This window comes from Fukomys damarensis, unplaced genomic scaffold (assembly GCF_012274545.1).
Source record: "Fukomys damarensis isolate Sample0158 unplaced genomic scaffold, DMR_v1.0_HiC HiC_scaffold_33, whole genome shotgun sequence".
NCBI lineage: Eukaryota > Metazoa > Chordata > Mammalia > Rodentia > Bathyergidae > Fukomys > Fukomys damarensis.
The window spans coordinates 31,906,389-31,932,995 of record NW_022900945.1 but is presented as its reverse complement, the minus strand read 5'-3'; the positions used below and the strand labels follow the sequence as shown (position 1 = coordinate 31,932,995).

At 38.1% G+C, this 26,607-nt stretch overlaps 1 protein-coding gene across 1 annotated transcript in view; it reads left to right on the top strand.

Moving 5' to 3' along the window:
- The window catches only part of Plppr5 (phospholipid phosphatase related 5), a 113,929-nt gene that overhangs the window by 48,046 nt on the left and 39,276 nt on the right, over nucleotides 1-26,607 (top strand). Inside the window, exon 5 of the mRNA XM_010639923.2 lies at nucleotides 25,230-25,406. Coding sequence (XP_010638225.1) covers nucleotides 25,230-25,406 — 177 coding nt within the window. The remainder of the gene's footprint in view (nucleotides 1-25,229; nucleotides 25,407-26,607) is intronic.

Sequence of the window (26,607 nt, the reverse complement as noted above, 5' to 3'; positions counted from 1 at the left end):
ACTAAGGTTCCACTGGAGTGAGAAGGTCCAAAGGATGTCTGTGAAGTACTGATTGGAATCTAGAATATTTACTATCATGAGCCCTCTTTCTTACTAATCTTGTTTCTCTTTACTCACACTCCTTTATGAACTCCACTTAAAAATCTTAATATCTAGTGAATTATTATTTCAACCCAGCTTTTGGCCCAGATATTAAACAATGTCTATAATAGTACAACTATATTATAATACTATTTTGAAATTGTGCAAATAAAAATACTAATATGGCTGGAGTGGTAATAAATAGGTAACTAAACATAGACACATGGATGCTCTCCATCTTTTAAAAAATTAATTAATTAATTAATTAACTTATTCATTGGTACCAGGAATCAGACATGGGACCTTGCACTTGTGAGGCAGACAGCAGAACCACTGAGCTAAATCACAGCCTCTCTCCATCTTCAATTTTACCTGCTTTCCATATTTTTACATCTGAATATTCCAGGCCCCACATGTGCTTCGTAGCAGTATTTGTTTCTCTAGTCACATTAAAGAAATCCCTGCATTTTCAAAAATGTATCAGAGTCTTGAACCAATCAAGATCGCTAGCATTCCCAGCAGACTTAATAGTCCCAGTTAAAAGCAAAGAGCATTGACATTTTAGTTGGTACATGTGCGTTTAATATGTGTAAATATACCAGTAGGGTCTTTGAAATATTGAAGAAATATATCACAGAATTCTATTAAATAGAATATATCTGGGGTTTCTTATGTACGGTATTGGCAAACTCCAGTATGGAGACTGTTAGCAGCAGCTTGTACATTCTAATTAGGAAAAGAAGACTCATCCTATAGGACAAGGTAAGAAAGTTGCATGCATTATGACTCTTTTAGGCCCTACCTGCCATGCCTTCATAGGCCTCTGTACCATGAAAAATTTAAAATTGTATTTTATTATAACATTGCTATTAAAAAGGCTTTGTTAAATTGGTATATTAAATATTTTCTTCAACCTGAAATTTTTCTGATTTAAAAAAAATTTTAAGATATTTTTGTGTGTCTTTAGAAGTATCATGGGCCATAGGTATAGTGCTTCTTCTAGAAGGTGACGCATAACGACTTGCTGGGTGGAAAGGATTGTTAGTGTGTTGGTGATGGGGACAGGTGGAGAAAGTGCTTCGAAAGTCAGTTGCACTTGGTTTTGGTCAGCTTTCCGATTGCTGGAATAAATATCTGACACAACTTAAGAGAGAAGTTTGTTTTGCCTTGTGGTTTCATAGGTTTCCATCCATTATCATGGCAGAAAAAATGTGGCAAAGAAAAGCTGCTGGTGCCATGGATCCAGAAAGGAGAGAGCACAGGAGGAGTCAGAGAGAAAGGAGATAAGGACCAGATATGTTCCTCAAGGCCAATCTCCTAGGACCCACTCAGACACACCCAGGCGTGAAGTCTACTGATCACCTAGTCTTCCCTCAAGCAATCAAATTAACAATCCAGATTAACCATCACAGATCTTGGAGGTAGATGTGCTTTGGGTAGGTAGAGAGCTGGAAATCCAGGTAAAAGAAGCAGAATCAAAAGTGGGAGCAAGAAACAAGGAAACCATCGGAACATCTGAGAGTAGGGAAATGTGGGATTTAAAGCATTACCAAGAATAAATAAATCAGAAAAACCTTGTAAATCACCCTGAGGTTTCATGATTTGAGTTAAGCCACAATGTGGAGCTGAAAATTACCATGCCACACGCAATACTTTAGAATGATTGCATATTTCAATTCCATAAATAAATAACCTAAAATACATCAGGCATTCAATATTATTATATGGATATAAGCTTCTAAAGTTGAAGAATTGCCTAGTTGAGAATAAAGAGGGCATTAAAATAGGGAGAAACCAAAAATAGAGCCTATTGAGACTGTCATAGAGTCTAAGATATAAAATGATAAAGATTCAGGTTCAGCTGCTTTTCTTAAAACTAGGAACCTTAGTGCTGAGAGACCGGGGTGAAATGAAAATAATGCATTTCATTGTTTTTGAAGGGTGGGATAAAGTGGGCATTGTGAGCTGCCAAGAGCCTGAGCCCTAGTGGGTGAGTAAATGGCTGGACGTGCCACAGTGTGGGAAGCCTAGAGCATGTGTGTGCCACAGGTGGGCACACAGAGCCCTCTCCATTGCCACACGAGACAAGCCCCTCCCGCAGCCAACACTGGATAACAACTGCATTCTTTTTTCCAAACTAAAACCTCAGTGTTAAAGTTCAATTACAGTGTTGATACTTCGTGATAAACAGTTGGGTTTGGGGTTGCTGTTTGGGCACTCGGTCTCTGAAAGGTTTGCCTTCACTGTGGGGAATCCTGAAGCATTCTGTTAGAGCACAGGGACAGGAGAATCAGGCTGGCACTCGTGTGTACCACAGGGTTCACACACCATCACCACTGATGCCAGCACCACGGCTAAATGTAGCCTCCATGGACCTCATTGTTGTACTCAATTTGCTGCTTTAAGTCAAACCCTTGTTCCCCCAGCTCTGTTAAACAGAAAAGCAGCTATTTATTTGTGAAACATCTCCCTAAGTACTTTGTATGCCTTCATTTTCAGAGTGGCCCAAATGAACGTATGCTGTCTTTAACAGGTAACAAAACAAACTTTATTCTGTTGATAAGTGTTAGACCAGCAATATGAACCAGGTTAGTGCAACTCCAAAACCCACATCTGGTCTTTGTCACACTCCCTCCTGTGATGGGTTCCCACTGAAGAGGAGGCAGCCACATTTTGAGTGATCCTCAATGTAGGGGCTCACACATGGTAGCTGAAGAAAACTCTTTAATTTCAATTGAGCATTGCAGTGTATGAATTAGGAAAATAGCGGAAAAAGTATGCACTCTAGAAATTCCTATCTGTGTCCTACTTTCTAAGTGACCAAGTAGCTCAAGCATCAAAACTAATATTAATAAGGGCCAGGGATTTAGCTCAGCGGTTCGGTGTCCTGCCTTGAGTGCAAGGGTTGCAGTGTATGAATTAGGAAAATAGCGGAAAAAGTATGCACTCTAGAAATTCCTATCTGTGTCCTACTTTCTAAGTGACCAAGTAGCTCAAGCATCAAAACTAATATTAATAAGGGCCAGGGATTTAGCTCAGCGGTTCGGTGTCCTGCCTTGCAAGTGCAAGGACCTGAGTTCAATCCCCGGTACCAAAACAAACAAACAAATAAAAAAAAACCCAAAAAACAAAAAACTAATATAAATAGATTTGATTATTGATTTTTAATTATACTTTAGCTTTTAATGACCGGATATTTTATTTTATGACCCTTAATTTTTAATATTTTATGCTCTGCACATTATTGAAGATGTTAAAGGACTTCAAATGCTTTTTAAGATAACTTCTGTTATCTTTAGCTTCTTTACAGTGCACAGTAATTAGCTACATAAAACCATTATAACCAGCAATGTCAGTACTTACAGCTGATTAGAACTCCACACTAAATAATAATGCTTTTACAGGGTACAGTAGAAGCCAGCTAGTAGTGAGTAGCTCAGAAATTGTTTTCATTTGTCCTCTCAGCTGGTCTATGACTTTAGACCCAATAACATGCTTGAGCCTGATTTTCAATATACTTAATTCTCAAATGCAAGTGGCATGGCCTTGCTCTTAAAATCCTAGCTAGGGTCTACATTGTGAGCCTCCTACCTAAGATTTGCTGTGAATTCCAAACTGTATGTTTCCTTACCATTGACACCTAAAGCACTGTAGCATCTGTTGGGTCACATGGCTTAAATATGAAGGTTGCCTGCCGCACACCCAGTATCTGTAGGTAGAGCCCCCTTGTGATCCATGTCTCTGTCAAAACTGGTAGGTTTCCACATCAACTAATATCGTAGTCCATTTTAGCTGCTTTAACAAAATACCAAAAAGTCAGGCAGCTCATAAACAATAGAAATTTTTTTTCCTAATCATTTGGGAGGTTGGGAAGTCCAAGACTGAGGTATTTGCAGACATTGTCTATTGGAGACCTAATTGGTGGTTTAAAGATATATTCATTACTTTCTTATTGCTGAGACATAGTATCCAACACTCACAACTTTAAAAAGCAGAAGTTTCTTTTGGCTATGATTTCTGAGGGTTCAGTCCATGTATTATTGTCTGGCTCCTAGGTAGAAATGGCATGGTAGAAGGGCATGGGGGAGGAAAACTGCTGAATTCTTGGCATCCAGGAAGCATGCGCCCTTCTAGGTCATGCCCCTAGTCACCCACTTTCTTTGGCCAGGCCCCACCTCCTAATAGCACAAATACCTATGAAGTGATCCTCACATTAATCCACCGATATGTACAGCACCTGGTGATCCAGTTACTTTCCAAAAGACTGACCTGTGAACACATGAGGCTTCTGAGGGACACTAGGTCTAAACCATACTGGTAGATGTATCCTTCTTGAAGACATTACTGGGGTCACTTTTAAAAAGGCATTAATCAGAACCCCCATAACCCAATCACCTCCTAATACTATCATCTTGAGATTAGGATTTTAAAATATAGGTTTAGGGGCAGAACATCAACATTCTAGCCATAGCATTTAGAGTATGGGCCAGGGTGTATTCATCAGTATGAAATGTGTTTACACAGGAGCCTGCACTGACCTACCTGTTACTACTGTTGCTATGTCTTTGTGTGTGTGTGTGTGTGTGTGTGTGTGTGTGTGTGTGGTATGAGTTCAAGATGCAATAATTGTCTTTTACTTTGGAGGACAGTTCCAGCATGGCCCTGATAACTTGATCCCTAAATGCTCACAGAAGTTCTAAGACCCCTGAATATTATGTTTATTGCACCAAATCTGTAATTCTTGTGTCTCGGCAAGCCTTTGGGTGTGCTAACCACCTCCTATTTATCTTGCTCATCAGCATGATGTCTTTGATATGAAAGATCAAAGACATTCCAACTGTGAGACAGCCTCAGTGTCCATATCTCTTTAATGAAGCTACGGCATCAAATGTGGGGGGGTTAATATCACACTGACATAAACTGTGATGTAAGACGTTTCCTATTGTAAGTACATGTGAATGTGAGCTGTTTCTCATCTTTCTTGAATAGGATAGAAAAGAACAATTGGAAAAATCAATGGCCATTCCTATTTGGTTGAAGATTTCACAGACTATAATTTTCCTCTGAGTGCTAAATTACTTAGAATCAGATAAGATCCACCACCCTTGCATTCTTGAGATTTTAAGCAGTGGCCTTAAATTTTCACCATCTTCCTGCCCATGCTTCAATATTGCTTTCGATTTGCCATCTAGTAGCGAACAGTTTCATCAGAGGCTTTGGGTTGAATTCTCCCAATATGGGGTTATTCCGCTTGTCAAGTATTCGATGTTCTATTTATAGTTTTGTAGACTGGGAAATCACATCTGGATGTATTAACTGGACTAATAAACCCACTGTAAACCAGACTTTGGCCTGAGCTCATTTATTCCTTAGTTTGCATATATCCCTACTCTAACGGGTTCATGATGACACTAATTCAGGTCTCTCAGTATCAATAGCCAGTCACATCTTGTGTCCAGTAGTCCTTGACATATATGGATATTCACTTTCCCCAATATATATACACTTGAAGAAATAGTCAGTGGTCCTTTTAGGGAAGAACTGGGGAATCATTGCGTACACTGAGTAGTTTTGTAGGACTCTTCCCCGTGGGAACAAGCTGCCTTTCCAGTCCGTGAAGTCATTCAGGCTCAACAACTGTACAAAAGATTGCATTATTTACTGGAGTGCCCACCCTCAACTTAAACATTTTTATGTTCTTGTGATAATAATCCCATTGTATCTCCAGCTGTTTGCCCTAGGGGATGCTATATTCTATTAACTATATCTGAAACTTTCTGTGAGTCAAGTTACTGTCACTCTGGCCTTGTGCATTCTTGTAACACCCGAGACTTCCAGTTTCTGGTTTTTGGTGGTTTAGCTGTGGTCCCTGGCTTTCATTTCTTCAGAGACTGAGTAAGCTTCATTAGTGGTAAGAAACTCAGCTCTGTGATAGCCCCTCCTACCATAAGGCCTGACCTGCAGAAAATAGGCAGCCCCGGGCTTCTGAGTGAGTCTGGAATCCTGTTCACCAGCGCTCTCCCGTTGCCTGCATGACTGGTATGTCCCTAGGCCCTCCTGTGGCGCATAGTCCCTCAGGGAGTCTTCAAGCCTCCTATGATATATATGTTTCAGCAGTGCCCAGAACCTTTTAATTCCTCCTTTTCTATTTGCCAAGGTGTTCAGGCACTTCCACTTCATTAAGATAAAGTGACTGACTCCATCATGTTCGAGGCTGCCTACTCGGAAGTTTATACCTTAGGAATGCACTGTGGGTAGAAACTCAGCTCACTGCTCTCTGTGCAGCAGCTCTTCCTTCCTCCCTCCTCCCCTCCCCTCTGCTCCTATCCCCTTTCCTTCCTTTCTCCTCCCGCCCCACTGCCTTCCTCCCTTCCTTCCTCCCTTCCTTCCCGTATTTCTTGAAGGCAGATCAGAAACTTACCTATGTAACTGCTGCACTGTTTTCATCAGATTCGAACTCAGGAAGAGGATCTATAAGTTAATACATAGAAAGGGATGAATAGTATGACGTTATCTTTTGTGATCCTCCCTGTGTCAAGTATTTTTTGTATGTTAAGTGTCTTAATGTGTAAGGAAAAAATTATAGCACTGAATTTCTCTCATCAACTTCTAAGTTGAAGATGTAGTTAAAATTGAGATTTCTTGGCACCATTTCTGTAGATTGCTATAAGGTTACCTTCTTACGAACACAGTCTGCTTCGAGCTATTTGTTTATACCTTTTAAAGAAAATCTTGGAAGGGGAATAAAGGACTTCAAATAACAAGTGGAAATTCTTCTATAATAATACACTAGATTAAGGTATAAAGTAGTTATTATTATAGAATGTTTAATGTGCTATGCACTATACATCCAGTACATTTACTGCTTGCTTTGTTTGTTTGTTTGTTTGTTTGTTTCTCTTTCTTTCTTTTTTTTTCTCTATATAGGGATTTGTGCTATTAGCTTATGAACAATGTAGGAAAATATTTTCTTAAAATTTCTGCTATCAAAAAACAAAATCATGGGGCTGAGGATTTAGCTCTGTGTTTCTACCACCTTCCTTTCAAGGACACGGTCCCAAGTTCGATCCCTGGTACAAAAAAACAAAACAAACAAACAAACAAAAATCCCCCCAAAAAACTTTGTAAATAGGGAGGGATGGAAGGAGTGAAGGGAGGGGAGGTGTATGGGGAAAAATAAGAACCAAGATATCATGTAAAGGTGCAAGATCCCAATGATGAATGTAACTACTGTATAGCTAAAAAATACCAATAAACTTAATGAAAAAACGAACAAACAAACAAAACTAGGGACCACAGACCAAGTTTTTCCTAATAAACCACTGTCCAATCTATGAATAACCTTCCAGAAACACTACTTATACTTGATTATCTTTGCAACATTGTCTTTGACCTTCTTTCCAACACAAAGACACACACACACACACACACACACACCCTTAAAAGTACTCCTCAGATTTTATCTGCCAGCGATTCTTGTTTTGCTGGCATCTCAGCAGTGATAGTCTTGATCATTTCCATTCTATCTAAGCCTTTCTCTTTTTAAGACTTTGAAAACCTCATCTTCTCCTAATTTGCTTCCTTTCATATTCAGATTCTTTATTTCAGTGTCAGGAAAGCATCTTCCAGTGTAGGGAGTTTCTGTTCTTGACCTTTTTTTCCCCAAGGACAATTTCACCCGTACCCACTCCCATGTCTTTTCAAGTGAACTCCAGGACTCCTCTCCTGGCTTCAGCCTTTCTGCTGAGTTCGACTTTATTCCTAACTTGAAATATCTTTGTGGTGTCTCATCAGCCACTGAAACCGGAATCTCAAAAGGCAAAAGCATGATTTTTCCATTGCTGCAAGCTAGCTTTTGCTTGTATGTCTTCCGATTTGATGACTGGCATTCCTCCCCTCCCAGTAACCCAACCCTGAAATCTCTGAGTCACCCTCAAGCCCTCCCTCTTCTACACACCCACATCCAGATGTCTGACTGATTCTTTTGGTTCCACATTTGAAGTATCTCTCACATTCAGACTCTTCTATTTCCCATTTGTGCTTCTGTTGCTGAACTCAGCCCTTTTATATTATTGGCCTCAACTATTCTAGGAGCCTCTCAAGCTTCCTAATATAATTCTTCCCTCACCCCCATTAATTCTGTACCCTGCCACTGAAGTAGCACTCCTGAAACATGTGTTTTAAGCACATCTGTCTTTTCATAAAAATTCATCACTCCTACATGTGATATACAGTTGTACCTCCATTCACAATTGCTTTTGTTTGTGAACAATTTAATTCATGAACAGAAGTCTTCGGCAAAACTTTGTGTTCGCAAACTCTGCATCAGGTGACGAACTGTTTGTCCTGTGTAAACACAAATGCAGCCATTTTCCTCACAGGAACACAAACTTGGCCCTCTTTTCCAGAGTATTGGAATGGTTTAAGTTTGTGACCAAGGTACCACTGTAAAAGTTCCCTGTTTTAATCCTCTGCTTACTCTCCTTTCCCTCCTGTTATGGAATGAACTGTATCCTTCTTAGGTCACATGCTGGGGCCCTAATCCTCCAGCTGATGGTGTTAGAGATGGGGCCTTCATGAAGAAATTAGGGTTGGATGTAATTACTCAATGAAAATATACTTTGCAGGGCCAGGGATTCAGCTCAGTGGTTCTGCCACATGCCCGGCAAGACGACCTGAGCTTAATTCCCAGTACGAATAAAACACACACACACACACACACATACACACACACACACACACACACACACACACTTTTCATCCACATTATTTATTTTAAATTTTGGACATAAATGAAAGCTCCAAGTAGATTGGAAGAATTGGAAAAACTCAAGTTGTCTTTTTTCATCTTCATAAATATTATGCTATTCTATTGTTTGTTGGCTTGTTTGTTTTCCCTCAATCTGTTTTAAATGTCTCCATCCACAGTGGTTGGAGGCATAGACATAGCCAAAAAAGCATTCGAGTGGTTTTCAACCTCCTTACAGACCTGTTCTCAGGACTCACATGCATATCTGAGCCCACATGCCAAGGGGCAAATATCTGGCTGAGAGATCTTTGAATTAATTTCAAAGTACAATAAAACAATATTATAGATTGTGTAATAAAAGTGTGCTAATTGAAGCTTATATACATTAATGCTCAGCAGTACCTTCAAAAATTATTTCAACTGGAACTAAAGTTTCATGCACTATTAAGCCCTAAGACTGTAGAATAATACCACTATAGTAAAACCACCCCAAAGTTGGCACAAAACAACTATTTTATCATATCCAAAGATTCTGCAGGTCAAATAGCTGAAATATTTATGGTGTGCCTCTAGTTTATCTGTGCTGTTTCTGGCTTCAAATGGGAAGAATCAATGAGCAACTTGACTCTCACTGGTGCTCAGATCCGTCTGAAGGACTGCATTTTCTCTTCTATACCTGGGCTGTGACTACCTACCTGCACCTGTTCTTTCCAAGCGTCTTGAGTTCCTCACAGCATGGCAACTCAAGGGGTCCAACTTTACATGAGCCTCCAGACACAAGTGTTCTGATGAACTAGGCAGACGTTCTCCTGCTTTTATGAGCTCCTAGTGTCATATTTGCTCCATTTAGTTGGTCACAAAGATGTCACAGCACTGTACAGATGCAAAGGGAGGAAAACTTGGCTCTTGGTGTGGGGGTCCTAAGGAAGCAAGAGGTCAGCCTGGGTGACTATTGTGGCCCTCTTTGAAGCATGTGGTCTTCAATAAAAAAGATTCTGGAGAGAAGGAGTGAATTATTACTGACAATATTAGAATTGCTAAACATGGCAATAATAAAATCAGTAGGTTTTGTTATTGCCTACATCTGGGTCAAAACTCACCCTTAGCATGCCATGGCCCATATTCTGATCTCAAAACATTGGGTAGTATTTAAGGTTAAAAAATAGTTGAATTTTATTGTTATTTCTGTATTTTTACCTCGTGTAAGTTATTCATTCACTGAGGCTAGAGACCATTTCTCTATAACTACCCAAAAATGTTAGCCACAGCATGAATGTAACCCTGGTCTAGAAAAGTATGTTGATTGGTTCAAACAACTGCAACCATATATTAAGTGCTTATTATCTGAAACTAAGAGCTTTAAATAAATAGCTTGCCCTTGTCCCTAATAAATCTACAGTCTCAAAGAATACTGACAGGAACAAAATACTCAGTGCTTAGGAGGCTGTGCCTGCATAAAGCGCTGGACTGATTGTTCTAAATAAATTGGTCTAGTTCCTTCAATAAATCAAGCATTTGCATTTTCTCTGGCAATTCTATTAGAGCCAAATGAGGTAATGGGGATGCACCCTGACATTTATATAGAACCCCACATGCCCTCCTACCGAGCATTTTCATCACTCTGACTTCAAATGAGAAAAGTTTTCATCAATCTCATGGCTGGGCTGAAGAGGCTGCTTGAAAGAGATCAGGGCATGACAGAGGATTGGCAGGTCCTCTTGCACACCCATAAACAAGCCTAACACCTATCACACCTGGGGACCTGGAAACAACTGAGTTGGAGTTGGGGAAGCTGGCTAGTGGAGTCCCTGTCCCAAACTGTGTCTGAGACAGCTCCTGGCCATGTCCTTAGCAGTCTGTACAGCACAGCTTTGAACTCTTCACAAATCCACTTCAGAACACACTTTCTATCCTCCCAAAAGCCCTACAATTTAAGACTTTTGTTCTTATTTTTCCTATAAAAAGTAGATGGTATTTGTACGTAATTTCCTTCCACTGTGTATGCTAGGACTGTGTCCATAAATTATCTCACTTAATCCACATAGTTGTGTTCCACAGGTACTATTATAATTCCTTAATTAAAGATCAGAAAGCTAAGGCTCAGAAAAACAGTAACTAAGCTCAGAGTCACACAGCTGGTCTACACTAGAGCCAGGGTCTAATTCTAGCATGGCCTTAAGTATACTCTAAGTGTTCCATTCCACTACGTTCCCCACAGCCAATAGCTAAAATACACACTTTGAGGTCCTTGACCACCCAAAATGCCAGCTCTCCTCACTGGGCCCTTTGTCCAGGGTATCTAATATCTCTGCAGTTTCTCAGGAGTAGAATTTGGATTCTCAGCATGGTCCTTTGCCACTCATATAATCAGGGCCAAATGAAGTGTTCTAGCAGAGCTGGCTTGTTAGGAAGGGGAAAGCAAGAGATTATAGGGCTCCCAATAGACAAGGGACACTAAAGGAAGTTTCTGCACAAAAATTAGGCAGATTTCTTATATTTAAATGTTGTTAGCGATTCTTCATTCTCATACTTCCTGCTATTAATTTAAAATGACACCCACTAATTCAGCTGGGAAATTTTTAACAGAATCACAGGTACTATATGTTTAACTTGTTCTTTTAATTAAGTTTTCCTTATACCCTAAAGTTGTCTTATTGGGTAGCTCTTATTTTTCAAAGCTCATGAATTATGGCTCAGATCGTAGCTCTGTGACTATTACAAATATATTTAGTTAGTAAAGGTGATAAAATGCTATGATGATAAAACTTCACTCTCATTTGCAGAAACTTAGCCTAGGACCTCATTATTGCCAGACTGTGTTACTAACAAAAGTTTACTAATAGCCTCGTCTCCTGTCAGTTATGCGGGGCCAGCCTCACAGGTGTGTAACATATGCTGCACAGTGCCTGTACTCAGAAGGACCCCACGATGAGTTTACTATTCCACTGTCACTGTCTGAAATTCCTTATGATTTATAACAGGAAATTCCTCAATTTAGTTTTGTATTAGACCCTCTGAGTTATGTAATCAGTCCTGTAACATGCAATCATATGACTCCATCCTTACTTCCATAAAAGCTTTAGAAGTTCATTCATGACTTTTCTGAGTTATGAAATATGGTTTAGAAGTGGCTACATTCTCTGCAAACTTCCTGCCACTTTTAGAAATCTGTAAGCCTGTGAACCATGACATGCTTTACAAATGTAGATATTAAGAAAGGTCAAAGATCTAATGTTTACACAAATCCTTCAAAATAATCCAGTGATAATTAAGCAAGTTGGACATTGCTTTTGTTTGTTTGCTTCTTTGTTAGCAGTTTGCTTTGGTTGTCTTCTCAGACACATCATGCTATTGACTTTCTTGACCTGAGAGTCATACATGATTCCCTAGATTCTTGTTCCAGTGGTGATCTTTATCTTTTTCTTTATAGTCACAGATCTAGGTGGGAGCAATGTGTCATTTTCACTCTCATTAATTTTCTTAGTATTCATTAAGACATTTCTAACAAAATAAATTTTGATTACATTTTATATCAGTTTACAGCTCTTAGACATAGTAGAGAAGAAATATAGGTTATAAAACCAAATAATTATAAATTATCTTACTTTCAAAACAGAAAACATTTGCTTCACCTATTAGTCAATTTAATAAGTAATTATTGAACACATAAAGAGTTCTGGAGATTTAGAGAAAAGGCATTCAGTCCTGGTCCAGGGGTTTAGCTCAGTGGTTCTGCTGCCAGCCTCACAAGCACAGGACCGGAGAATTTGATCCCTGGTACCAAAAAAACAAAGAAACAAAAAAAAAGACATTCAGTCCTTGCACCAAAGCTGCTTAACATCCCGGTGTAATTTAAAGCAGAAGCCAAAATCCACTGTACACTACCAATAAATTGTGGCTTTTATAAATAGGCTCAGGGTGATGGGGCAGCCAGCAGGTTTCCAATAGACAGAAATGGTGTGTGTCTGTGTGTGTGTGTGTGTGTGTGTGTGTGTGTGTGTGCATGTGTGTGTGTGAGAGAGAGAGAGTGTGTGGCAGAGAACACATTCTATGACATTGTGATTAAGAATTGATCTTTTGGTGAGCTAGTAGTCCCATGACATACCTTCACAAGTCCTTTTTCTTTCTTCCTTTAACTCTTAAGTATAACAGGAGGCTAGAAGCCAGTGGAGAAGGGAGTTTCCCTTTCCCTAGGCCATTAGGCTCTAGGAAATTCCCTGTAGGTTAGGCTAACATAATTTGTCCTGATATTGTTAAGAACAAGACCCTCTGTCAAGCTTTGAAGACTTCTTTGCTTGTCACTCTGCTGTAAATATGTGAAAAATTTTCTACAGTCTTCTGAGGAAGAAGAAGAAGAAGAAGAAGAAGAAGAAGAAGAAGAAGAAGAAACCTAATGAGGATGGTAGGTGGTTGAGGGGTATATTGGCTTCCATAAAAAATTACCAAAAATATGGTAGCTTAGAACCACAGAAATGTGGCCTCTTTCATGTTGGAGTTCAGAAATCTAAAAGCAAGACTTGAGCAGGGCCCCACTCCCTGTGAAGGCCCCAGAAAGACTCCTCCCTTGTAACTTGAAGCTCTGGTAACTGTGGATAACCCTTGGCTTATGGTAGCTTAACACGAGGCTGTGCCCTTTTCTGTGCTGTTTCTCCTTTCTTCTGTCTGTGTCTCCTTTTCTTTCCAAAAGACTTCCTGGTAGATTTCAGGCCCACTAAAAATCCAGACTGATTTCTTTTTGAGATTCTTAACTTAATTACAACCGCAAAACCCTTTTTCCAAGTAAAAGAACATTCATAGGTTCCAAGGATTAACCCATGGACATATCATTTGGAAGACACTGTCCCGCCCATAACAAGGAGTCAGATGAGAAGGCAGAGAATATGAGTCATTTGGAGCAAATTATAAGCAATTTGGCAGGGGTGGAACATAGGTCTGAAGGAGGAAGTGACAGAATAAGGCTGGAGAAACCATGAAGGGCACATCAAGGAGGGCCTGGTCCACCATGCTTAAAAACAAACCCTTTTTCTGAACACAGACTTACTTATCTATTTGCCTTGCTGTGAGCTTCCCATCTCTAGGGAAATGGACTACGGATGCATGACTAACAACAGAAAGATGTGTTAGGATTTGTCTTGCACACTTTTACGTTTTAATTGGCTGGCAAGCTTTTTAAATTGATAAATTTCATATCTGATTCTGTGCCTTATTATGAGTGATAATGGCTCTGGAATAGGTACCCTGATGGCTCTGGCTGGTGCAGTTGTCCCAGTAGACATTCTTGTTCCCTCCCGCTGGTCTCAGTCTCCATTTACCGCCTCCTCGGAACAAGCTCCTTATCTGCGTCACTGTGTTTTGCTGTTGGCTTTTTCTCTACTCAGATCACTTGGTTCCTTCATATTGCCTGACTAACTGAGGTAAATTAATTTGTAACCCTCTTCTTAAGGTTTTCGGTGATACTTCTTCTTTCTCACTGTCTAAAAATCTCATCCTTTCCCTCTTTTTGTCTCCTTATTTTTCAACCTGTCATGAAAAAAGCTCCTACAGGAAGCTCTGTATAACCTTCCCATGTCTAGATCGGTTGTTGTTTCAGTTTGTCCATTTGCTTGCTAGTTTTTGAGGGAAAGAGAAGATTTTTGGTTTTGATTTTTTTAATATCTAAGGCCTAGAAAAACAATCTATTGCTCAACCTAACTTTCATTTTCTGCAGATTCTTTGTGCTCTGATATATACACCCCAGTTATTCTTAGTGACCAGTCCTTCTACATGTTCCTTTCTCCTTTTAGACTAAGAACTCCTTTGGGTCAGCAATGACTGACATCCTTATTTCCATTTTCCTAGTCCAAGCACACCGTCCAGGACGCAGTAGAGACGTGACAAGAGACCACTGAAAAGGAATGAGTGAAACATAAATGAGGGCTGAATCAATTCTATCCATATCTCTTTCTCTCTCATAATTAACCTTTAATACCTTTATCAGGAATATTCTGTATTTTCAGAGGTATTTGGAGAAACCTTTTCTTGTCATCTCCTGCTTGCTGTATTGGGCCCTGGGGATGAGAAACTTTCTGCCCACCGGCTCCTACCTGCAGGCACACTCCTGCCTCTGCTCCTTGGCTATGCCCCATTGTCAGCCAGGCTCCAGGAAAACAAACAATCTAGAACACACTGGAACAATTCCTTCTGTTTTTCATACTCCTGTCTGAGTTCATCCCGAGTGCGGATAAGTTTCCATGTTTCTGAAACTAACTGCCAGGTGTCCTAACTAACACGATGTGAGCTGCAGATTCCTTCACTGTCCTCGCCATCTGCACTGAATGCTTTTCTACCTGCCAGACATCTAAAATGCTACCTTTCTCCTTCGGGATAAGCAAAAGATTACTTCATATAGCATTTCAGGCGGAGCCAGTCTTCCAGGCATTACCCTCCAGCTTTAGTCAGATAGGTCTGCGCACTCTTCCCCGACTGTGCCGCGGGTCAGACCCTTGGTGCCTTGGTTCACTTCACAGCATGCGTCAAATGCAACCCCGACCTTGGCTGCCTCTTTACAAAGTAAGGGTACCTCAGATTAAGCACTGTTGTGTTTAATACTTCTCCGTTTCCAGAGCTGAATGGGAACCCCTTCCTGTGTAGTCAAAATCACAGCTTCCTGCTGGCCTAAGAGGAACTGCCAGGAAGTTAACACACACATTTTTGCTCACTGGCAGCTCAATTTCTCATGTCTGCAATTGGTCCTTTAGTCTTATCTCATCTGGTCCTTGAAAAAGCTGTCTCAGAATTCCTTATTCTCAGTTCTGCAATTTAAAAACAAAACATCACAAAAAACTAAACAAAAATCAGCCTTCTCAAAACAAGATTGTGTTTTTTCTTTGATTTCTTTCTAGATGGAAAAATCTCATCTGGCCAAAATCTATTGTATAAAAAATTGCCATTCCTTTCTTGTTGTAATTAGTTTGAATATCCATGTGTTGGATGTAGAAATGTAAATGTTTTTCATTGTGGGGTGGAGCAGTGAACTCCACTGAAGGTATCATGTAATGAATGGCTAGTATTTCCTTTCCACAATCTGAACAAGTTCTGGATTCTGCAGTACTGTTCACCTTAAGGGATCAGGTAAGGAATTGTGTGTAGAGCTGTAGGAAAGCAGCATGTCTACTTTCCACACTTGAGGAGTGAAGAAGCTAAGGTTTAATAAGGATAAATCATTCACCTAACGTCTTCGTACAAAAGAGCTGTGATTAGGACTGGAACTCAGGTTCGCTGATTCTTCCTGGGGGCGATGCCCTCATAACAACCACCTAATGTGGATACTTCCCGAAGGGTACAAAGAGATGAGGAAGCAGCTTCCTTTGCCTTGGCATATCAAGTGTGTTAATTTTTCCAAAGACCGATGGATACCTACAATATAGACAGCTGTTTAGAGGACATTTTCAAAATACTATAGTAACTACCACACAATCTGAGAAAATAAAGTACCACATAAGGACAAAAGGTCATAAAGTAAGACTATTTATCGTGGACCTTTCTGTAAATTTTGTATGCATTTTTCTTCTACATAGATATAACAATTGTAATATAGACACAATCCAAAGCAGTATGTTCATTCATTCATTCATGAGAGTTTTCTATATTCCTAGCCTGGTGCTAGAGGCCAACCATAGAGTAAGGGACAAGTCAGACATCACCCTTGTCCTCATGGAGGTCCGGTCTTGTGTTTGAACTAAGCTCTTTGAAGCTGTTACCATGTCATACATGGCCTATGTAACCCATTATGAACTTAAGATTTATTAATAGCACAATAAGAGTACCCTACTGGTTTGTGATCCCATAAAAGGATGGGTCAGACGGTCTGATTCTTGGTGTACATGTGAACATAATTGTCCCTCCAGGTGGGAACAGAGATTTCCTGACTAGCAGCTTGCATGGGCTACACTATTACAACTCGTTCTGGAACAGATCTAGAATGAGTCAAGATTTCCTCCTCCCTCTCTGTGCTTTCTACCTCCACCCGTGGTCTTCACTCAGCTCACACTCATTACACACCCAGGCATACACCTGATTCAAATAAACGTCAGCAACTCAACTTCCTAACGTATTACAATCTGCTTTTAACTGCAGCCATTATTCTTGTTCTGAATGGCACAGCTTAGAAATACTTTAACCACGGTGTTATTTTAAAACTTAGATGTTCTCACCTCAAAAAAATGATAAATTGGTGACACGATGGAAATGTTAATTAACTCGATTGCATTTTTCATAATGTATACAGAAACCAAACTATCACATTTTCCCCATAAATAATATATAGTTATAATCCTGTAAATGTAAGTTTTGTGTGTTTTTTTCAAAAAAACTCACTGTAGTTGACAGAGTATATTTAATGGCTTCCAATTTTCCTTTTAATAAATATTTGAACTCCACTTGACAGGCAAAACCTTTTGTAGGCTGCCCCCATTAATCTTTCTGGACTAATGTTCTGCTCCCCACCCTGCATTCACACAAAGCCTCTAGCTGACACACTGAATTATTTTTAGGTAGTCTCCATCATTTCTCTTTAACATGTGATCCTACCTCTGCGTGGAGTCCACCCCTTCTCTCATCCTTGTCACAGAGGGGGCTTTGCAGGGAAATGACTTGAGTTTCAATCTTGCTTCATTTCCTGTTGGCTTTGAGCCCATAGGTACAACGCTCAATTTCCCTGCGTCCTAGTTGCTTCGATTGTTAAGCACCAATGTCATAAGATTATTTGGATTATTTGGTTGAGTACATGCAAAGAACTTAACCATAGTCCTTGACTCATGAACAAAATGCAAGAAATTTTAACATTTTGTAAGATCAGCTAGGCTATTGAGAGTGAGCAGGGTATCATGCTAGGCACTTAGGCAAAGGGGAAAGGATATTTCCACCCTTCATATGTTAGCAAGGGATAATAATATATATTACTACACTGCAAAATGATAATTCTTGTCGTAATAATTTGGAACAAAATAGGGGTGATAAAATGAGAAAGCTCACACTCCTCTCCTCTAACAGCTAGGACTGAGGCTGCAGATGTGATCTGAAGTGTCAGGAAGCTGAGGTATCTTTTGACATCTGTGACAGACAACCCTTGCTCAGAACCCAAAGTTTCTTGGTGTAAAAGGCTGAAGCTGGTTGGTGGGCGTGGGAGAAGAGGTGATGGGAGTTCATCCTCTGCACCCTCCTCCTTCTCCAGAGGGAGAAAAGGAAGTTGGAAGCCAGGTGTTGGCACAATGAGGGTGGACATATCCAACTTTTATTTGAATGAAAATCCAGGGAAGGGAGGAAGAAAATTTCCAAACCATGTGAGCAGGGAAAGAAGGACCTTTCCTGAGACCTCAACCAGAAAAGCTCCTCCTCTAATCCCCAGCGAGGATTAAGCGTGAGGTCAGAAATAATTTACTAGCACACTCATAAATTTTAAGGCTGCCTTTAAGATTTCACACCGTGGTTAATATTTACAATGCTTACTGAGATGTTGCAGAATTGTACTTTGTGGATAATTGCAAACCGATATATACCCTTTGTTCACCTATATAAACAGTGACCCGAGACTGTGTGTGTGTGAGTGTGAGTATGCACTTGTCTGTGTCTTCCTCATTCCAATAGTATATTGATTTTTCTAAGATGTATTTTTAGTTTTTCTCGGCTAGTGTAGTTTAATATCTTAAAATCTAAAATTTAGTTATAAATACTTAGTTTTTTTCTGTTTTTATGATCTCCAGGTATATTATATATAATGTAGTTCATTCAAAGTGTACGCATATAGATAACCATAGCATTGTTAATTATAACTTCTTTGTTTGAAAAATATTTTGGGTTCTAAAGGTTTAACTACAAATTCAAATGGTTTTGGGAATTAGTCAGAGATATTTGAAATACACTGTCACTGGTTTATTACTAATTTCTTATCCCTAACATTCAACTGAATTTTTTAATTCACATATTTTAATAGTTTTCAATTTTGTTTTCTTTATTTGCCTCTAGAGTAAGCCAAACAAATCCCTCAATTCACCTAATAATCAAGCCCAAATTTTTGTAGTATTTGAAGGTTTCCAGACTGGTCTTTCATTACAAATTTTTGTGCCTTACTTGCTAGTCAGAAGATTTAAAATTTCACAGGTGAAAGAGTTCTTGAAAGCATTGCAATCAAATATCTTTTGCTGCAGGTAATTTCTCACATATCAAACAGCTTGCTTCTTCTTGTATCAAAAGCAGAAATAAGATAACAGACTATTTTTACGTAAATATATTTTGCATTTATCCAGTATATGATAACAAGTGTCGATCATTAACGAAGTGTCATTCTTGATTTCACAGATGACAATGTCAAGTAAAAGTATTTTTGTTCTTGTTGTCGATGAATGAAGTAATGTGTGTACCATATATTTAGTGTGTGGGGGGGTTCACAATGGAGAGAAATGGTCTCCATGTGAAATCAGCTGTGGCTGCACTTTGAGGATAAGGTAGATGAGTCAGTGATGAAGGGCTGTTATTCACAAGCGGAACATCAATTGGCCATTGTGCCGAGGGCAGCTGAGTTACTGAGCATATTCTGATCCTAACTGCATGTACCAGCTGGTCCTGAACACTGAGGTTGTTGTTACTTACATCACATTTATGATTCCCTAATGTTACCCATTCACGGATGTCAACTACAGGATAAATTCTGTGTTTGTGATGATGTAATCTTTTGTTAGGTACCCATTAAGGCTATTATAGAGGAAATGGATACTTATGATTTTTTTTTAACACAACAGAGAATGTTATTCCCATGCTCATAAGTTAGGCAATTGAGTTTATTCTCTCTGCCAGCAAGTGTTTAGTTCAACAGAAAGATACCATTTTGATCTTTTTCTTTTATTCTAGTCACAATGCAAAGGAAAGACTATATGTGCCCTGTGATAATAATAAAACATACACTCCTTATGTGATTACTGTGCTATATCCTACAGTATAATTGTTATTTTTATTTTAACAATAACTCAGAGAAGTTTAGCAATTTGTCTTAAGGTCATGGAGCTAATCTGAGTTAGACGGACCTTCCAACACAGATTATTAAACTCATAAAATACAGAACACTTGGTTAACTGTAGTGAAATAAAATTGTTAAAAGTAGCTATTGTGATAACTAGAATTTGAAAAAAATGCTTGTGATAATTTACTCAAAAAATTCAAAATCATTTTATCTTAATATCATTTTATTACAATATGCATTATAGATATGAAATATTAAAAGATATAGATAAATGTTTTCTGACATGTGGCCTGAGAAAATGGCTTTAAATTCAGTACCTAACTTCAACTGATATAATAAATTAAAAAAATAAAATATTAATAAGGATGAAATAGATATAATCTTTTCAGAACATTCACTGGTCACTTTTCATTTCCTTTAAATTGTAATGTTTATGATTAGGTCAACATTGTCCAACAGAAATAAAAGGTGAACCATATGTATGATTTTAAATTTTTAATGGGTATATTTTATAAATGTAAAAAGAAGTAATATTAATTTTAAAAGCATATTCTGTTAAACCAATAGAGCCAAAATATTATTTTAACACATATCAATACAAAATTATATTTTTATTCCTCTCTTAAGTTTTCTAAATCTAATGCATGTTTGCTACCTCAACTCCATCACTAAATTTTCATATGAAATAGTTGATCTGTATTTAGATTTCATAAAATTCTTTTAAAAAGGTAGATGTGCATACCCAAGTAGTTGCATATTTGAAAGACTTCTAATAATAATCTAGCAAGTACTTGAGGTTTATATTTAATTGAACTCAGAAAGAATTAAAACTTTAGTATTACAATCACACTGGCCACATTTCTCACGTTCAATACCTCCAATAGCTAGAAGCTGCCATATTAGATTCAAGGCTTCAGAGAAGGGGTGGGGGCTTTAAGAGAAGGGTCTTTGTCAAGAGAGTACAGGATTGGGGCCGGGGATTTGGCTCAGTGGTTCTGCCGACTGCCTTGCAAGTGCAAGGCCCTGAGTTCTATCCCTGGTACCAAAAAAAAAAGAAAAAGAGAGAGAGAGAGAGAGAGAGAGTATAAGATTTTCCAAATCCCAAAGCTACTTTTGTACAACAAAGGCAAGATATGGAGATCTGAGTCTTTAAATCAATAATAGAACACAGGACATAATGTAAAGAACAGTGCTGTCAACCTAGGAGGAGGGAGAAGACTCTAGGAGATGAAAAGATATATTGACCCCCCTTAGGAGTGCACCCTTAGATTTCAAACCCAGAGAAGGAAGTGGTCCTTGAATAATGAAAAATGGAGTGTCTTCTACCTCATTTCTGACTTGAAACTGGGAGAACTCGCTCTTCAAAGTGCACTGAGACATGTCAGGCAGCAGATCAGACAGTGCCATGAATGGAACCTGCAGTTCATCTTGGGCTGTGAGGAAGACGTGCTCTTTATCACCTGTGAGCTTAGATGGACCAAATCAGAAAGAAGCCACAAAGATATTAGCAATGGCTCTCAGTAGAGTCTCAGGGACAGAGTGGGGTATTCACGTAACAGTGGAGGCCAAGGTAGACCTGGTATTTTGTACATCAGTCCTGGGTCACTGCACTCAGTTTACTTCCTCACATCAGTTATGAGGTCTTGCAGGAATCCAAGTAGAGTGTAGTGTTGTCTTGTTAAAAGTGAGAAGCCACGAACAACTGAATATCTATTCAGGATTCCTCCCTCCCCATCCAAGTCTTACACATGATGAAGTGTAGATCATTATGGAAAATAGAATAGCTGCATCCTTTACACAATCTAGACCATAATATATAAACCTTATGACTTTTGTAGGGCAGAAAGTTCTCTTATCATAAGATGCATGGCAAGTGTGCCACTAACAAATGACAGGTTAATGAGAGAATGCATAACAAATGTGTTTCATCAAGTTTTAAGTAACACAAGAAACTTCAGAAATGAAGACACATGTTTATTCTTAAATTCAGTGAAGACTAGCCGATCATATAGAAATACGGTTGGAAAAGAGCATGATTGAAGAGTAAGAAATTTACCATTCCATGACCTTCCTTCTGGAAGAAGCATTCTGGTTTCTTTGACTTGCTTCCAAGGAGAAGGGAAGAATTCTTCCACTTGCTTCAGTGGAAGACAGAAGGGCAGGAGAAGGGCAGAGAGAAATTTTTGTTTGTTTTTGAGCCTCCGAATCTCTTTTAGTTCAAACTATTCACCATGTCAAAGCACCACACTACGTTTGTGAATAAGCAAAGAGAAAGTTACAGAGGAATCAGGCTGTTAAGCGGAGAGAAAATGATTAGCTTTAGTTTTCTGCATCTTAGTGCTAAGAGGTATTCGTTGAATGAATGAGGAATGCAAATATGGTTAAGTGGCTTGACTTTAAGATAGTGAGCATCCACTGACCCTTGAGAACTGTGTAAATATCATCCTACTCAAGTCATATTATCCTTCTGTTTGTGCTTATTTTAGCTACATTTTGACATCTGGTTAACCTAGATGGTTTCATAAGTGAATTAAAAACCAAGAGAGCATAAATAATCAATTCCTGTCCTGTATCCAACTTGCCTAATTGATTATTATACCATCATTTCCTCTTCTGTAAACTGGACATAATAGACTTTCTGTAAGATTAACACAATTAGACTGCTTAATACACACTTATCTTTATAAAGTACCAGAGTTGTCAAGTCCAAGTGAAAATTCTTTAATTTTTCTTTTGTTACATCACTGGTGATTCCATTCCAGAAAAAGCCTGTGCATTATAAAGCACTGCTCTAATCCACTTTATACTTACATCTGTAACTCTTGAATTCTGATAACCCTTGGAAATTCAGTCACCTCACATTCATGCTCAGTGTGAACATTAAGTAGGAATCTGATATAGGACAATACAAATTTCAGATGACTTGCAATATTGATGCTCTTTTAGTAGTTTTTATTTTGGGGCTTTCTATAAACCTTGCTTGAGTCATTAGGGCAATTTAGGATGCAACTGAGAAACATCAGAGGGTTGAAGCTTAAACCTACAAGTCACTGTGGGCCTGTACCATTTGAACGAGAGCTGGGTGGTACCTGAGATGGCCTTGGCAGGAGGGGAACAAAACCATTTATCAAAGACATGTGGATTCTTTAGGGGATTCTGCACATGGACTACATTTACCCTACTTCCCTATTCTTTCTGTTCTCCCTAATGCAAAGCTCAGATGTGGCCTCCGTTCTGTGATATTATGGGAACTATTATTCTCCTATCATTAATTCCAGCTCTCTTTCTCCTTTTGTGAAACTCAGTTTATGTCCTTCAGTCACTTCTCCCTACCCGTAAGAAATCAGTGGAGAAAGAAAGAATGAACAGTAAGAGATACTTAAATACTTAAGATTCAGAAGTATCTGAGTGTTTTTGTTCTACTTTCGATTACAACCGTTTGTTTTTCAGCAGTAGTACCTCAAGTTGTACAGTCTTCATAGTAAGCTTTATCATGATTATATTTTTTTCACCTATTCAATGCAGGTTATAATGATAACTTATAGGGTTGCTTGAGGATTTCATGAAATAATGTAAATCCTTAGGACATTGCCCTAAACTGTGACTACTCAGTAAATGATAGCAATAATTAATATCAGTGGTATTCATATTATTTGATTATCCCACATTTATTTTGTCTTGGGATAGGTTATAGTTTTGAGATGCGAAGAAATGCAGAGGGAAGGAATCGTCAACACCTTTATGACTTTGTGAAAGAAAATTCCACCAGTAGCCTAAATCTGACTCTATTCACATGCACCAGTCATCCAAAGAATTGCCCTATTACTGCATCACTGGCAACTGGAAGTGTCATGATATCCTTGCTTTGTTATGCCTGCAAACAGACCTCTTAGCACACTCTTTCAGAATGGCAAAAGCATCTTTTTCTCATTCACATCTCTTCTTGTCTCCTTCTCATGAATGCTTATCTTCTTTGACTGAGCTTGTTAAGCCTTTCTAAAGACAATCTGAGAATACACAGACCTAACTCTAAAGGAAGAGTACAATCTGGAGACAATCCAGACTTTTTTCCTTCGAAGTACTGGGACCTAGGATAGATCACAAAGGGGCACAACTTGGCTAGAGAAGACTTGTACTATTTAAACTGTTTAAATATTCATATATCTTCCTCTGGTAGCTAACAGTACTGCATATTTTGCCTAGCAAAAAAAAAAAAAAAACCACACAAAACAATACAGAAGATAATTACTGAATTTCATAGCATTCTAAAATGGTTGTGAGGAACTAATTTTGGTTTATGCTCCTAGGTAAATGTATTTTTTATTCAATTCAGGACAATAGTCAAGTGATTATATCCATTTCTAAGTATTTTTCTGAGAATAATATTAGTGCAAGGCAATTCCTGTCATGAACATCATAAAATTTAATCTAAAATTGTTTTGGCAAAGCCATCCCTTTTATAAGTACTTCATTACTGGCTTGAATAAAAAGTGATACATTCCAAGTGCAATCAACAGGTTTGCTTATAGAATATTACATGGTTTAAATTAAGAACAGTTGATCTATAGAATTAATCAGATTAGAAGGACCAATTATTCTCAAGATAGTGTCTCATAACTTAGATATATTTCATTCAGTGCTATGAATTGATACTATCTGTTCTTTATTAGCATATATGAAAATTCCAAAATATAGGCATCAATTCATTCTTTTGTTTTGCTTTTAGTTGACACATTTTCATCATTATAATCTTCTTTATTGTCCTAGTTTTTGCTGATAAATTTAAACACAGTAGTCAATTTCAAATAACAACATAAGAGCAAATATTCACATTTAATTGAACCTTAAATTCCTTCTTCAATGCAACATTTGCATGGTGGAAATCTCCATTCTGTTTCTTCTAACTACATTCACTATTCTAGTTTTATCAAGTTTGTCTCCTCTCAGTAAAACATTAAGCATTAAAAATACCATCAGTTTTCTCCTTCTAACAATATTGTTTCAGTTGATCTAAAATATAAATTCAAGTATAACCAGAAAAGGTACATTAAAAATTGGAAAAGAATAAAGGTCACTTGGAATATCTGTGGTCAATATTCCTAGATAATTAATAATTTTACATAAGAATTGACCAAAATATATTGCCTTATTAGGTAAGTAAAACTAAAAAATTGCTACTTGAACTCTACTTTTAAGAAACTTCCTTCAAGAGATATATAAATGATGGTTAATGATTTGAACCTAATAAACATATATGACTATACATATATATGTCTATATATATGTCTATACATAATGTGTGTGTGTGTATATATATATATATATATATATATACATAATATGCTATGTGTATATATGAGGAAAATAACTTCATGAAAAGTTATGCTTTTTTACTTATTGTTTCAGATGTACATCACCAACACAATCAAAGCCAAAGGAACGAGACTTGCTAAGCCAGTTCTATGCTTGGGATTAATGTGTTTAGCCTTCCTCACTGGACTCAACAGAGTAGCAGAATATCGAAATCATTGGTCAGATGTGATAGCAGGCTTTCTGGTTGGAATATCTATAGCGGTGTTTCTGGTAAGTAGATTGAGATAGATATTATTGATGTTTTAATGAATTTAAATTACTGCCTCCAAGAAAATACCAAGGTGAATCCCTGAGTTTATCTAAATGTAATATATCAAATAATAACATATATATTTAAAGTCACGAAACCTCCCATTTATTCTGCTTTAGAAATAAAAATAATAAATCCTGCCCTTAAAGAGCAGGGCTAAAAATAGTCCTCCTTGGCTAGTTTTTAAGACTGGGTTGTTAGACATTTTAAGAATTTCCTTAGCTTAGCTTGCACCGGAATTATCTAAGCACCTCACACTTCCCTAGTCCCTGGCCTCCGTCTCCTGCATGAGCCAGCACGTTACAAGGCTTCTGACAGTGCGTCTTTGTGATGTGGGCCATTTCATTTCAATAACTAAAATTTTTCAGAGAGTTTCTAAGACAGCACCCTCTCAAATCATTTTTTACTGTGTAATGAGCATCCTAGGAAACTTCTAATGAAGTATAAACATCTATGCTTTTATTAAAAAGTATCCTTAGAATATTTATATGTGTTCATTGTGGAAAATGTATTTTAGAGTTTATCAGTTCATAATAGATATAGTTTTATAGTATTGTACCTAGTTGACAAAATGAGTAGACTATAAATCAAGATATATTTCTGTATGAACATATTATAATTTACAAACTACTTTATTTTCATTTTTATTAGATTTAAGTTGCTTTTTACTCTAATCATTTCTTCCTCAACATTCTTTCACTACTTGATTACCCACAAGCAAAAGTATATGTAAACTTCTCTAGTTAACGAATGTTTGATCACAATTTATGCACCTGTAGCTTAAGTAGGTTATTTCCTCAAGATTTTTCTGTGATAAGGTGGTGACCGGGACCTCATAATCTGTACATTTGTGTGTGTGTGTATGATGTTATTCACTTTAACTCTCAAGGTCTCTGGGAGACTTCAATCCTCTGTTAAAAAACAAAACAAAACAAAATTTGCTGAGATGAGTTAAATTTCACAAAGTTTGAGGGAAAACAATTTTAAAGCTGAGGACCATTGTAGACCAAAGTTGAATGCTCTACCTTAGCTTGTGTATGGTTTATATTTATAGCCCAAGGAAAAGAAGTGACATAAAGAAACAACCTGGGGCTGGGGGTTTAGCTCAGGGGTTCTGACGCCTGCCTTGCAAGCACAAGGACCTGAGTTCGATCCCTAGTA